We start from the raw sequence: 12,030 nt of genomic DNA, 5'->3' as shown, positions 1-12,030 counted from the left end.
TCTTGGCTAAAAGCCAACTGGCTTTATTTTCCTTTGTAATTTTCCCTTTTTGATACTGAAAATCTATTCACTGTGGATGAGAGTAAGAGAATTTATAGCCTTCACATTCTTACATTAAACATCTTCCACAGTGCGTTTGTTCATTTTGTTTTCCTGAGAAAGAGTTCTACTATGTTGCCAAGGCTAGATTCCCAATCCTAGGCTCACATTCCTCCTCACTTAGCTTCCTAGGTAGTTTAGGGCTACCACAACATCAACTCTATGACAAGAAAATATTTAAACTTATAAGACAATGAAAGTTTTTCCATTAAAAACCTGGTTGGCATTTATTTCTACAGCACCAAATGAGTAAAGCTAGCAAAGTATTATGCAATGAGAGGTCCTTTTTCAATTCTGTGCATTGCAGATGGCCATAAACATGGAAGCTGATTTTATATGATAGAAATTTTACATCCATTTGATATTTTCTTCATCTATGAAATATACATGTGAAATTATTTCTTTAGTGAAGGTTACACATTTTCACTACATGAGGAAATTGAACTCTTCCTTCCCCACTGATGTCATCTGTCTATTGTGGACACTACTGCATCCTTGTGAAAACCTCCTGCTTTGCATACTTGAATTTGTTGGAGATAGATGAGGATATGAGAGGCAAAACAAGAGGAAGTGGTCATGTGAATCACCACTACTCTGGTCATCCGAGGAAATTGATGGTAAAAGAAAATTCTACATTATTTCTATCCCAAGACCAAAGTCAATGTCTCTTGACACTGCACTATAACACCACACATTCAGAACACTGTTGACAAGAGTGCAGGGAGACAGCCTCTGTAATTTATAGTTTCCACAAACCAATCACACAGAGAACTAATTATACAACTACACAGCAAAGTGGTTCATCTAAACTAGCTAAGGGAATGGATGGAAGATGCCAGCTGCTCTCGAGGGAGAAGAGAGAAAGCAAGCCATGACTCCAGCTTGGTCTGTCTCTGGACCAATGGTCTAATCCTCACACTCACTGAGTGACCTCTTCACCTGCTCCTGCACATGACAAATCCTGTGCATCTCTGCCAGGCTCAGCCCGCAGCAGGGCTTTGCTGGAGCCTCTGCTGCAGGTTTGGGTCTGGGCTGCAGGTGTGTGGAGAGCACTGTGCCCTTGCTACACAGAAGTAGGTGGCTGAGTCTCCAGGCTGAGAGTCTTCGATGTGCAAGGAGAGCTGTTTCTCACTTTTCCTGAGGAAGACTGTGAATCGTCCATCTTTCTTTTTACTGGATCCTGAATATATGGCCTTCCCCAGGGAACTGCCGATACCATGGGAAGTAGTCAAAAGCACTGTCCTCATAACTGCAGTTCAGAACTGTGGTTCCTCCTTCCCAGACTGTCAGAGATTGGGGACTTTGTTTCACCTGCTGCTGGTCACGTCTCTCCTCCTGGCCACTCACCTCTGTGTAGAGAAATAACAACTGTTGTTAGCTTCCCAGGAATGTACTTCCTGCTTATGATATCATGACTTCCTGGTGCCCCAATTCTCTTGTGCCTCCACATTAATCCCATATCCTTGGGTTTCTCCTCCATGACTCACCAGCCAGGTGAAGGCCTAGGAGTAAAATGATGCTGTCAGGATCTTGTCCATTTCTCCTAGACTGAAGCTTGTGGGGAACTCAGGTGGCCTTTTTTCTCCCCACAGAGCACTGTCTCCACCTTCACAGGCACCTCAGTTCTTTCAGCAGGCTCCACCCTTCACAGCACACTAGTCTAAGGCTATTTCTGACAAAGGAAGCACTTCCTGTTCTGCTCAAATTTGTTTTGATGAAAATTGAGTCATGAGGATCACAAATCCCTTCCTTATAAAGACATTGCACAGGGTGGTAACAATGTGTGCTGTTATGGCCACTAAGCAAAGCAGTATAGACATTGATACATCCACAGATCAGTGCTTGGCTCAAACATCATCAAAGAAGTCTTCTTAGAGCAGATGGGAATTAACACAAAGCCCCACTGGACAATGTACATAGAGTGAGAGACTTTGGAACACTCAGCTCTAAATGGGACACTCTCACCAATGTACTCCCATCAAAGTTAATGAATCTATTTTCAAGACGTAGAAAGACTGTAAGAGTCAGAGGTTGTGAACAACTCCAAGGAACAGTATTTTCTGTAAACAACAGGACTAATGCGCATGTGAATTTACAGAGATTGTAGTAGCTTGCAGGAAACATGCAAAGGGTCAGAATAGGAAAATCCAAGCACCAGGAAAGGGAAGTGAATTCGGGATGTCGCCATTAACCAAGATGCTCTTTGCAATGAATAGCTGTGTGTCTAGACAAGACAATGAAAGAATGAGTGTGGACAATGCTCCCAATTCAGTCAGAGAAGATCCTGACTGAGATGTTTTAACTCTCTTCAAATCATGAGTAGATTTCCCAGTGGGAAGAATATATAACAATTCTAGGCTCAGGTCATATCAGTGTGGCAGAATAACAGACAAGGTATGGGTGACTGCATTGCAAATGTACATTAGAGGAATTGATGTGGCCCTGGTCTTGAATTTGGTAACATTTAATTCTAAAGTCTTATTTGTCAGTCCTATGATCCTGGGATAGACAGATGCAATATTTTCAATTAATTTCAGTTTGCCCCAGTGGAGTATTATCAGGTCTATCAACCAGGTTCCATAGTCAGTCCAGTGCCCTACAAAATTGACTCTATGGTTGAGGTTTTGTTTTGATTTGTGTTTTTGTTATGGTGTGGGCTTTTTGACTCATTTTGTTTTGTTTTTATATTTTCTATTATTAGTTTTTGTTTGTTTATTTTGATGTTTATATTTTTAGTGGAAATAGAGATAAGAAGAAAGATCATAAATTTAGGTAGGTAGGGTTGTGGAGAGAAGCAGAGGCGCTGAATTATGATCAAAATAAGTTTTATTAAAAGTTTAATAAAAAATTTAAACAGTAATAAAGATTAAAAAAGAAAGGAAATTACCAATGATTGAGATATTCTACTTCTATGTATTTCTCAATGCTAGGAGATACTACCTATGCATTTTACCACAGCAAGGCCATGATAGCCAAGATGCAGAACCAGCCTGGTACCACCTATCACCAGACGAACAAGATACTGCACATGAGAAGAGAGAGTGTCCTCAGCCATGTGAAGGAACAAAATCCTGTCATTTGTAGGAAAATAGAGCTGGAAGATACGATGTTAAGTAACATTAACACATAAAGAAATAGATCATAATTTGTTTTTATGTGTGAAAACTAGAAAAGAAAAAAGTTAAGGTGATCTGAAGACAGAAGCAAGTTAGGTTGAAGATGAGGCAGACCTGCTATGCATTTGCTGAGTGCCCAGCTGCCCACTGCATGGGCAGTGCTTGGGTGTCTTTCATGACATACCCAGTTCCAATCTTCTACAGAGAACAGAAAACTGAAGGCTCCCTGAGGCACCTGTGTGTCTAGACAAAGGCCATGAAGGAAAGGGTGTGGACCCTGCTTCCTGATCCAGTCAGAAAAGATTCTGATTGAAGAAGAGTTTGAAATGGCTTCAAACCACGAGTCGATTTCATGTGGAAAGGACAAATAACATAGTTCTGTGTATGGGTCATGTTCGTATGGCAGAAGAATGGGCATGGTATGGGTGTCAGCATTATAAATGTACAATAGAGAAGTTGATGTGGCACTGGCCTCGAAGGATAGCATGAATCTAATAGTGTTCACTTCTAAAGTCCTTTTGTCAACACTATGAGTTTGGGATAAACAAGCACAATATAGTTAGATGGCCAGATAGGTGTGTGTCATTTGCTTCTCTCTAATTCTACTTAAGCAAGTTAGGAGATGATTTATTTGTATGTAGTTTTTAAAATTTAAAATGTATTTATATAATTTACCTCTTTCCTCTCTTCCCCCCAATCTCTTTCATAACCCTACCTCTGTTCCCTTCCACAAATTCATGGACCCTTTAAAATTGCATATATATGCAAATAAATATGCAAATGCAGTCTGAGTACATAATCTCACTGATTCATTGATAAGTACTTAGGAGAAACACACTTCATCTCCTCTGATACAGCACTGCCCCTCTGTGGCCAAATACAGAGCTCTTCACTCAACAGTTTCCAGAGCTTCCTAGAATTTCTACGCAGAAACCGTTATCTCACTAACTTTTCCTTTGGCACCAATATTCCTATCCATGGAAAGAGATTTTGTCCTGTTGAGAGCAGCTGTCACAATTTCTCTCCTACACTGCGGCAAGCCGCAGAGGGATCTGGAGAATTTGCTTAAGATGACTGGACATGTTTGGGAAGAACGATCCTTTTGCAATGTGATGTCTGTACCATACCTGCTGTGAGTGAGGTTTTTACAGAGCACACAGTGGGTCCTCAGGCACTGCATTTCTGATTAGACTCCTTCTTAATTCAGAACCTGGGGAGGAAGCAGTAAAAAGAAAAACGTCAGCAAAACTGAACTAGAATAGGGCAAGAAATTTAAGATCCTTAAAAGAAAAAATTGTTGGAAATGAAAAATAATGAATGGAAACACTCAGTGGAAGGCATTATTAAAATACTTAACCAAACAGAATGAATGAATAAAGGAAGTATTAGTGAATGGTTATTGCTGAGATTAATATTACAGATGGGGGAAAGGTGATGGATACTACATTCAAACATTACTTATGAAGTTAAAAGAAAAAAAGAATGAGCATGACTAAGACTTCTGGGAAATTCTCTAGAGATTAAGCTCCCAAAATCATGGGGAGGGGGAAAGGACCTGATAAAAACACTAATAGCATAGAGAGACTATTCAAAATATTATATCAGAAATATTCCCAAATGTAGAGAAAGAAGCAAATATTTGAAACCAAAGGTCCTTGAAACCTTGAGTACCCATGACCAGGGAAGAACCAGTCTAGATAATATTTTAGTCAAGATTTCAAAAATACAAAGCAAACAGAAAATGTAAAAAGACATAAGGGGGAATATCACTCTATACAAAGACAGAAATTCCCGAGTAATATTAGAGTCTCCTTCAAAGCAGAATGATATAATTGAAGCCCTGAAAGCAGATAAATGCTAAACAAGATTTCTATACTCTGAAAATTAACTTTTAGCACTGGTGGAGAAATAAAGACATTTCAAATAAGCATGAGCTGAGGGAGTTCATGGCCATCAGGCTACAATTGTAATAGATATCAAAGGAATAATAAATACAATGGGAGAAGAAAGTCTCAACCAATGAGAGAAAGAACAAAAGATCTCTACTAAGTCTCTTTCAGGTCAAGACCCCGATAAACCGTGAAGTCAAATCTTAGAATCTTAATATTTACAACCTGGAGTATAAGCATTAACCTTGAGCATTTTAGGGGCATTCACAATCCTCTCTGTACAAGTTCAAATAAGTTAGAAAGCTTACGTGCTATATGACAACTGTGAAGGAGCCGTGGTCACTACACTACTGTTAGATCAGACATAAGGTGGCTCTAAAGTTGATAGAGATAAAGAATCAGCTTCTATTATTTTAATTACTTGACAGTTTCATAGAATGTGTTTGGTCATATTCTCCCCACTTTACCAACTCTTCTAAGACCCCTGGCTCTACGCATCCTGCTTTATGTCTTAGGAAACACACTTTAAGAAATGTTTTTGACCCAGCATTGTTCCTGACTAAAAGAAAAACAGGGACAAAACTGGAGCAGAGCCTGAAGGAAAGGTCATCCAGTGACTGACCCAAATTGGGATCTACCCATGGGGTGTGTCTTCTGATTGTTTTGTCAGATATTAGAGTAGCTACACATCCTTGTTCATTGTCCCATTTGCTTAAGACTATTTTTCCCTCTTTTTGTCTAAGATGGTGTCCACCTGTCCTGAGGTATGTTTCTTTCCTAAGATGGTGTCCACCTGTACTGGGGTTTATTCCTTAGAAACAGCAAAAATGTTGTACCCTACTTTCTGATCTAATCTTTTAGTTTGTATCTCTTGTATCATTAGGGAGTTGATATCATAAATGTTAAAATTATTGAAAATTTGTATTAATTCCTGTGAGTTTTGCCCTTGTGGCTTTCTGTTAGACATATTTTGATTCAATGTGATGAAACCAATCTTCTCTTCAAGCTTAGGTATTACCTCCAGCATCTTCTTTTGAGCTGGCTTAATGGTTATATATTATTCAAGACTATTGTAGAATGTTTTCCCTTTTCCTTCCACTATGACTGATAGTTCTGCTGGGTATAGTCTTGGCTGGCATCTGTGGGCTTTCATAACTTGTAGAGCATCTGACCAATGCTTTCTGAGTTTCATGATCTCCACTGGATAATGTACTGTTATTCTGATAAGTTTACCTTTGTGTGTGGCTTGATCTTTCTCTCTTGTTCCTTTCAATGTATTTTCTTTGTTCTATAAATTTAATGTGTTGGTGGTCATAAAATACAAGTGTTATCATTATAGTTCTATTTGGTTCTCTATATGCCTCTTGGATCTTTAAAGGCATCTGTCTCCTCAGACTGAAAAAGGTTTTATCTACTATATTGTTGAAAATATATTTTGTGCATTTGATCTGAATCACTTTTCCTTCTATATCCATTATTTATACGTTTTCATTGGTCCAGAATTTCTGTGTTGGTCTATTTCTTCTCATATCCTCATCCTTCCCTTCTTCCTCCTCTGAAGGTCAAGAGGGCTCACTCAACTGGTAAGATTGAGTGAGCTCAGACCACAGGAATCTCCGAGACTTGAGATCAGCAGGAGTCAAGTCACTTCCTACCAATTTCAGTACCTGCTCTGGAACATATAACCACAACACCTCCCTGAGAGGACCATGAGCAATCAGTCACATATTGGGGAAGAATTCTCTCTCCTAAAGCATTCATTGCTGGGCCTTGAACCTGCCTTGCTGCAGGCCAGGTTCAAGATTCTGCTGCTGCTGCTGCTGCTGCTGCTGCTGCTGCTGCTGCTGCTGCTGCTGCTGCTGCTGCTACTGCTGCTGCTGCTGCTGCTGCTGCTGCTGCCACATCTACTGTTGATGTTGATGCTGCCATGGTAGCTGATGTGAGACCCATGATCCCAGTTACCTGTTCTCTACAAGGTGCCCAGACCTCCTCACTTCTCTTGTGAGGGCTATAACACTCCTGGGATTCCTGCCAGATTCAGAGCCATGTGGAACCCATTTGTCTCATTTTGTTTCACCCTCTGAGTGGACAGGAGACTATGCTCCTTTTCTTCTTCCTACTCCTCTTCCTCTTCCTCCTCCTCCTCCTCTTCTTCCTCTTCCTCCTCCTCCTCCTCCTCCTTGACATTTCTTTTTCTGAGTAATTCAATTCCTCTGTCTTCAAGACTTGACATTCTTCTAATTGGTCCACTTATTTATGAAGTTTACCTCTGTGTGTGTGTGTGTGTGTGTGTGTGTGTGTGTGTGTGTATATATATATATATATATATATACATATTTCCGAATTTTTACAGTTTCATTTGTGTTTTTTTCAAAGCATTTACTTATTAAATTTTTATATTTTATATCATGTGTTGATTCAATATTCCATCAAGTTGTTTATGTTTTTGAGCTTCATTCTAGCATTTATCCATGTTCTTTTGAGTTCTTTGATCATATCGGTTATTGCTATTTTGAAAACATGTCTGTGCATCATCTAAGTCACTTTTCTTGGGGTATGTTACTTATGGTAGCAGTAATTTTTGGTAGAGTCTAATTGTATTTGCAATGGTACCCAGAAATCTGGAGTTAGGTCATTGCTACTTAGTTTTGGTATAGAAATATTATCTTTATTCTATGAAATTGGTGTTTGAAGCTGTGTCTACTATTATTCCAAATAGCTGTATGGGGTTTAGTTTTCAGTCTGTGGGAAAATCAGTGTTAATGTTCGAAGAGGGTTTCAGAAGTAGTCCCAACTCAGCTCAAGCTAAGCGAGACTTCTCAACATGGGAGCAGAATTTCTGTAGGGTTAAAGGATTTCACAGTGAAACTTCTGGGGTTCAGAATAGGTACTCTGGCCTTTACCACAAAAAACTGGCATAGGTAGAATTGCTGATACCTCAGGTAATGAATATTAGTGAGTTGGGATTCCCTGCATAAAAAGGGGGAGAAGAAAGAGGACTGGAAGATGTGGGGCACACAGTCCTCAGGTGAGTGAAAGGGTGGGTCTAGTGTTCCTCCCCAGAGAGGACATTTCTTTCATTTCAGTGATGAGTACAGTTGGTAGGGTGACTCCAGTGTCTACTTAGAGAAAGGGTGTGAACAATGAGGGTGGGTAGCATTAGTGTAGATAGACAGAGTTGAGTTTGGGGTGAATCTAGTCTCCCCGGTTGAGGATGTGGGCAAATATATTCAATGGGCCTGGATGTGTTTATTTGAAAAATGTGGCTGCCCTTACCTGATGGGGGTTATGCCAAAAGATATGAAGGAAGGCAGGTGTGTTAGACACTATGTGTAACTTAGCAAGTAGTGGGATTGTGTGGAGTTGCTGGTCTAGTGTTTCCGATTAGGGAGGGGTAATAATTGCCTTGCAGTGATGGGTAGGATAGTGTTTTAAATCTGGTGACTCCCTAAAGTAGAAGCTAAGGGTGTACAGTTAGGAGGAAGGGGTTGGCAGGGCTGGGTAGAGCTCAGTTAAGAGAAGTCTAGGCTACTCAAACAGGGATGAAGCTTAAGGGTGATTGGTCGGGGGTAGTGAGGCTAACAGCATGGGATAGATATCCCTACCTGAAGGCAGTGTATGGAAAGGGGCACAGGAAGGCAGCCAAATAATCAGTTTCAAAGCCAGGAACATAAATTAGTGCCAGAGTGATTGCCTCAGTTGGGTCTTAAGTGAAATAAATGGTATTCATTAGGAAGATAAAACATTTACATTGTACTTAATAACAAACTTCCAAATACATAAAGCAAAAACTGACTGAGCTTCAGTAGAAACAGATCATTTAACAAGAATAGTCAGAGACTCCAGTACTTAACTGTTAATAATAAATAGGAACAGTGAAAAAATAACAAAAAGAAAATAGACGGTAGCAACACTATCTCACTGTTAAGGTCTAGGTAAAGTATTAAGGCCTTTCTTAGTCAGGGTTCCTATTCCTGCACAAACATCATGACCAAGAAGCAAGTTGGGGAGGAAAGGATTTATTCAGCTTACACTTACACATTGCTGTTCATCACCAAAGGAAGTCAGGACTGGAACTCAAGCAGGTCAGGAAGCAGGAGCTGATGCAGAGGCCATGGAGGGATGTTTCTTACTTGCTTGCTTCCCCTGGCTTGCTCAGCTTGTTCTCTTATAGAACCCAAGACCACCAGTCCAGGGATGGAACTACCCACCATGGGCTGGGTCCTCCCACCTTGACCACTAGTTGAGAAAATGCCTTACAGCTGGGTCTCATGAAGGCATTTCCACAACTGAGGCTCCTTTTCTGTTATATCTCCAGCTTGTGTCAAGTTGACACACAAACTAGCCAGTACAGGCCTAATGGAATGTTAAGGCCTAAGTAAAATGTTAAGGCCTAGGTAACAGTTACCTGGCTAGGCTGTCATTATAGGGAAATTTTCTCTGCTGTTACTAGAAAACTTTCTAATGCCCAAGGTGATTACTTATTCTGTTACATTCTAAGCTCTTGGGAACCATCATGATAGAATCAGTAGAACTGTTTGTATAGTTACTCACTGTAAACTTGGACCCAAACTAACCACCCAGCAGCTCTTCCTGCACCTGTGTGTAAGCTTTTACGGTATTAGCTTTTATAGCCTACCAGGGGCATGGACCCCTAACATAAGAGATAGAAGAAACTATTTAAAATAAGATTTCCATTTTGAGTAGGGATTGAGTAAAGTTTAAGTTTCCAAGCCCTCCTTGGGACTGACATACTACTTGGCAAAAAGAAATATGAGTGTTAGACAAGTCCCATCCTGATAGACAAGTGAAGACATGGATGTTAGAAAAGCCAAGTCCCATGCCACAGTTGAATACCCCAACCAATGGGAGCAGTGTACAACGATGAGCTGTCCCTAAGGAAATCTCCCTAAATCCTGATTGGTGGAAAAACTTGGCACAGGTGTTTGTGCCAAGGCTTTAAAAGTCCTGGAGGACCTGCACCTGGTGTTATGGTTCAATTCCTTAATCAGGGCTGTGACCCTGGCATATGCTCAATGAACTATTCCTGTCTGACTGAGATTGGTGTTCATGGGGTTTGTGAAGCAATTCCTGGACCCCAACACTCATAAATATCCATTCAGCCAAGAACATGTTCTTAAACATGCAGGGCCATTCTTCAGAATAGGGCAAATTCCTGGTCCAGAGAAACTCCAAGGATATGCACAGAACTTAGGTAAGGAAAAAATACAGTGTGAATCTCACTCACATCTGTTTAACAGCATAGACGCGTTTGGGGGATGCTTTCCCAGTGCATCAATAGGCCAAACGCACGTGTCCATCCTTGCCATGACCCACTCTGCACAGGACTGAATGTGTTTGAGGCACATCTAAGCTACATCACTGTCCACAGCAGTTTTCCATGGATGTCAGCCTTTGCCTGTTTCTCCTTTTGCTCCTTACTCTTTACAAGTTCAGCACACTGTGGCTAAAATGTTTACATTGATTCAGTAATCCCATCAGCTTCTGTTAGTTCTAAGTTGAAAATTTCTACTTCAGGAGGGAGTTTATATGGAGAAATGAAGCTAAAGGGCAAAGTTTTGAACCTATGCGGTTCAAAGTTTAGATGAGGGTGAAACTCTACAAACACGGGAAAGAGGCATTGAACTAGATACATATACTGTGGTGTCTTCCTGATGTCTTGTGACTAGGAAGAGACATAACCACTCCGCTGAGGTTTGTGTACAGGCTGCAGGTGTGTGGGGAGCACTGTGCATCCATAGCACAGAAATAAGTGCCTGAGTCTGTGGTCTGGGAGGAGGAGATGTGCAAAGAGCTTCGTCGTTCCATTGTGAGTGTCGTGGATGTCAGTCTTCCACTCTTCTTTGTCCCAGAAGGATTGTAAAAGAGGCTGACAAGGCTTCCCCGAGGACGTTGGTAAAACCACTGCAGCTGGGTTGCTGAGGTGGAAAAGTTGCACTGAAGCTCTGCGTTCTCTCCTTCCTGCATAACCAAGGACACAGGACTCTGCTGCACTTGCTGCCCCTTCACCCCTGATTAGAAACAGAGAAAGAGACACAGATGGCTGTCATTGCAGTGTCCACAGAGCCCTGAGCACACCCATGTCCTCTGAGAAGGTGGGAGCTCTGGAGGACTCCTAAGTTGCACTCCCACCCCTCCATGTGCTGAGTCAGATCCTCTCAGGAGCCCTGAATGCTGACAGCCAGACTCACAGCAAACCTGGGTGCACAGAAGCCCCAGCAGAGAGTGCAGCAGCCTCTTCATGGTGCTTGTGTGGCTGCTGGAGACAAAAGCAAGTAACCAACCCCTGGGCTGTAGTGTCAGGGTGGCTGTTGAAGTGTCCCCTCCTCCTGCAACCAGTCAGCTCCACCCAGGAGCCCTGCAAGGCCACACCCTGCTGAGTTCCCTCCCAGCCTTCAGAGCCTGAAGCTCCTCCCAAACCAGACCTGGCTGAGAGTCTGGGTGGAGGAGGTGAGGGGAGATGGTTCTTTGATGATATTGGGACCTAAGACAATCGAGGAAACTCTGAGGAGGAGGGGACCAGTTTACCCTAAGAATAAAGTGTCTGGACTGTATCAACAAGAGCCTGAGGAGTGGTGTACAAAAGAACAACTGAATATTATATCCAGAATATGGGTGCATGCTCTGACTAAAATGTTTTCCTTGCCCTATAAATTGATTTAAAGGAGATTCTCCAATCACATAGAGTAACAAGATAATAATTATTATGTAATATAGATTTAATGATCTCCTTTTCTTGGAATAGATAAGGCAGGTGTATTTGGTCACTCCTTTTACAACCCAAGTTTGTGGTAAATAGTTTTAAAGGGCCTGTGAGGAGGAAGTGGGAAGAGAAAACAAGCCTGTCTGTAAGCTCCAGAGGAAAAGGAGCAAGAAGTGCTGGTGTGCTGTTGCACTTGGTGATT

The 12,030-nt window shown here is 41.4% G+C and overlaps 1 pseudogene and 1 gene segment (V, D, J or C); both read right to left on the bottom strand.

Annotated features, from left to right (window-relative positions):
* Positions 1-1,079: 1,079 nt before the first annotated feature.
* LOC134482041 (T cell receptor alpha variable 23/delta variable 6-like) lies at positions 1,080-1,637 on the bottom strand (annotated as a pseudogene).
* An 8,841-nt stretch (positions 1,638-10,478) lies between these two features.
* LOC108353000 (T cell receptor alpha variable 22-like) lies at positions 10,479-11,368 on the bottom strand. The segment is given in 3 exon segments: positions 10,479-10,571; positions 10,808-11,136; positions 11,317-11,368. Coding segments are annotated over 3 exon segments (474 nt in total).
* Between the last annotated feature and the right edge of the window lie 662 nt (positions 11,369-12,030).

This window comes from Rattus norvegicus, chromosome 15, assembly GCF_036323735.1.
Source record: "Rattus norvegicus strain BN/NHsdMcwi chromosome 15, GRCr8, whole genome shotgun sequence".
Taxonomy (NCBI): domain Eukaryota; kingdom Metazoa; phylum Chordata; class Mammalia; order Rodentia; family Muridae; genus Rattus; species Rattus norvegicus.
This window is presented reverse-complemented; position numbering and strand designations above follow the sequence as displayed.